General features: G+C 45.7%; 1 protein-coding gene across 1 annotated transcript; it reads left to right on the forward strand.

The window, feature by feature from the left end:
* Positions 1 to 389: 389 nt before the first annotated feature.
* Positions 390 to 1,542, forward strand: LOC139363075 (histone H3.3A-like). The gene has a single exon (XM_071096029.1). It carries the CDS (start codon positions 636 to 638, stop codon positions 1,044 to 1,046), a length of 411 nt encoding a protein of 136 aa, XP_070952130.1. The 5' UTR covers positions 390 to 635; the 3' UTR covers positions 1,047 to 1,542.
* Positions 1,543 to 1,841: the final 299 nt, after the last annotated feature.

The raw sequence follows: 1,841 nt of genomic DNA on the forward strand, positions 1-1,841 counted from the left end.
CTGAGAGCAGGACAGGAAAACACCCATGGAATAAGAGCCTATCCCTGTGAAGATGAACCTCTGGCCCTTCCAGGATGGAAGTAGCTAAATGTAGTCAACTTGTTACTTAGTGGCTAGCTAGTCACTTAAAAAATAGTGCTCCTGTAGTCCCAGCTACTCGGGAGGCTGAGGCAGGAGAATGGCGTGAACCCAGGAGGCGGAGCTTGCAGTGAGCTGAGATCCGGCCACTGCACTCCAGCCTGGGCAACAGAGTGAGACTCCGTCTCAAAAAAAAAAAAAAAAAAAAAAAAAAAAATAGTGCTCCATGGCCGGGTGCTGTGGCTCACGCCTGTAATCCCAGCACTTTGGGAGGCCAAGATGGGCGGATCACGAGGTCAGGAGATCGAGTCTATCCTAACTAACATGGTGAAACTCCTATCTCTACTAAAAATACAAAAAAATTAGCCGGGCATGGTGGCGGGCACTGCTCTACCAGTGATATCCAGACAATATAAAAGCTGCAATGGCAGAGCGGTTTGGTCGTTCGTTGGGGTTGTGTCGGTTCTTAGCTCGGCGATTGTGGCTGTTCTTTGGGCAGCGGAAGCGGCGCGGTGGTCGGAGAAGTGGCCTGAAACTTCAGCGTTGGATGAAAGAAAATGGCCCGAACCAAGCAGACTGCTCGTAAATCCACCGGTGGGAAAGCGCCCCGCAAACAGCTGGCCACAAAAGCCGCCAGGAAAAGCGCTCCCTCTACCGGCGGGGTGAAGAAGCCTCATCGCTACAGGCCCGGGACCGTGGCGCTTCCAGAGATTCGTCGTTATCAGAAGTCGACCGAGCTGCTCCTCCGGAAGCTGCCCTTCCAGAGGTTGGTGAGGGAGATCGCTCAGGATTTCAAAACCGACCTGAGGTTTCAGAGCGCGGCCATTGGTGCGCTGCAGGAGGCTAGCGAAGTGTACCTGGTGGGTCTGTTCGAAGATACTCATCTGTGTGCCATCCACACTAAGAGAGTCACCATCATGCCCAAAGACATCCAGTTGGCTCGCCGGATACGGGGAGAGAGAGCTTAAGTGAAGGCAGTTTTTATGGCGTTTTGTAGTAAATTCTATAAAATACTTTGGTTTAATTTGTGACTTTTTTTTGTAAGAAATTGTTTATAATATGTTGCATTTGTACTTAAGTCATTCCATCTTTCACTCGGATGAATGCGAAAAGTGACTGTTCACAGACCTCAGTGATGTGAGCTCTGTTGCTCAGGAGTGACAAGTTGCTAATATGCAGAAGGGATGGGTGATATTTCTTGCTTCTCATGATGCATGTTTCTGTATGTTAATGACTTGTTGGGTAGCTATTAAGGTACTAGAATTGATAAATGTGTACAGGGTCCTTTTGCAATAAAACTGGTTATGACTTGATCCAAGTGTTTAACAATTTGGGCTGTGAAGTCTGACCATACATCACTGTGATAGAATGTGGGCTTTTTCAAGGGTGAAGATACAAGTCTTAACCACAGTGTAACTTACAGTTTCCTTTAAAAAAAAAAAAAAAAAAAAGTAAACCTGGCAGCTATAGAATACACTATGTGCATTTATAATAGCTATTTTATATATTGTAGTGTCAACATTTTTAAATTAAATGTTTTACATTCAAAAAAAATAAAATAAAATAAAATAAAAGCTGCAATGATAACTCCTACTTGGTCATACCTGGAGCAATCTAGTTCATTCTTTAGGCCTCATCAGGCTTCCTCAGGTACAGGTTACTGGATTACATAGAGACAATAGCCCCAACACCACCCTGCATCCTTCAGCTCTCTAATGTTGGTGCAACCCCCCTCCAGTTCTTTCCGCGTCTTCCACAAGACC

Source organism: Macaca nemestrina, chromosome 5 (assembly GCF_043159975.1).
Source record: "Macaca nemestrina isolate mMacNem1 chromosome 5, mMacNem.hap1, whole genome shotgun sequence".
NCBI lineage: Eukaryota > Metazoa > Chordata > Mammalia > Primates > Cercopithecidae > Macaca > Macaca nemestrina.

What these genes read in the sequence shown, in the direction of transcription:
- LOC139363075 (XM_071096029.1), top strand. Translation starts at nt 636, where the DNA reads ATGGCCCGAACCAAGCAGACTGCTCGTAAATCCACCGGTGGGAAAGCG.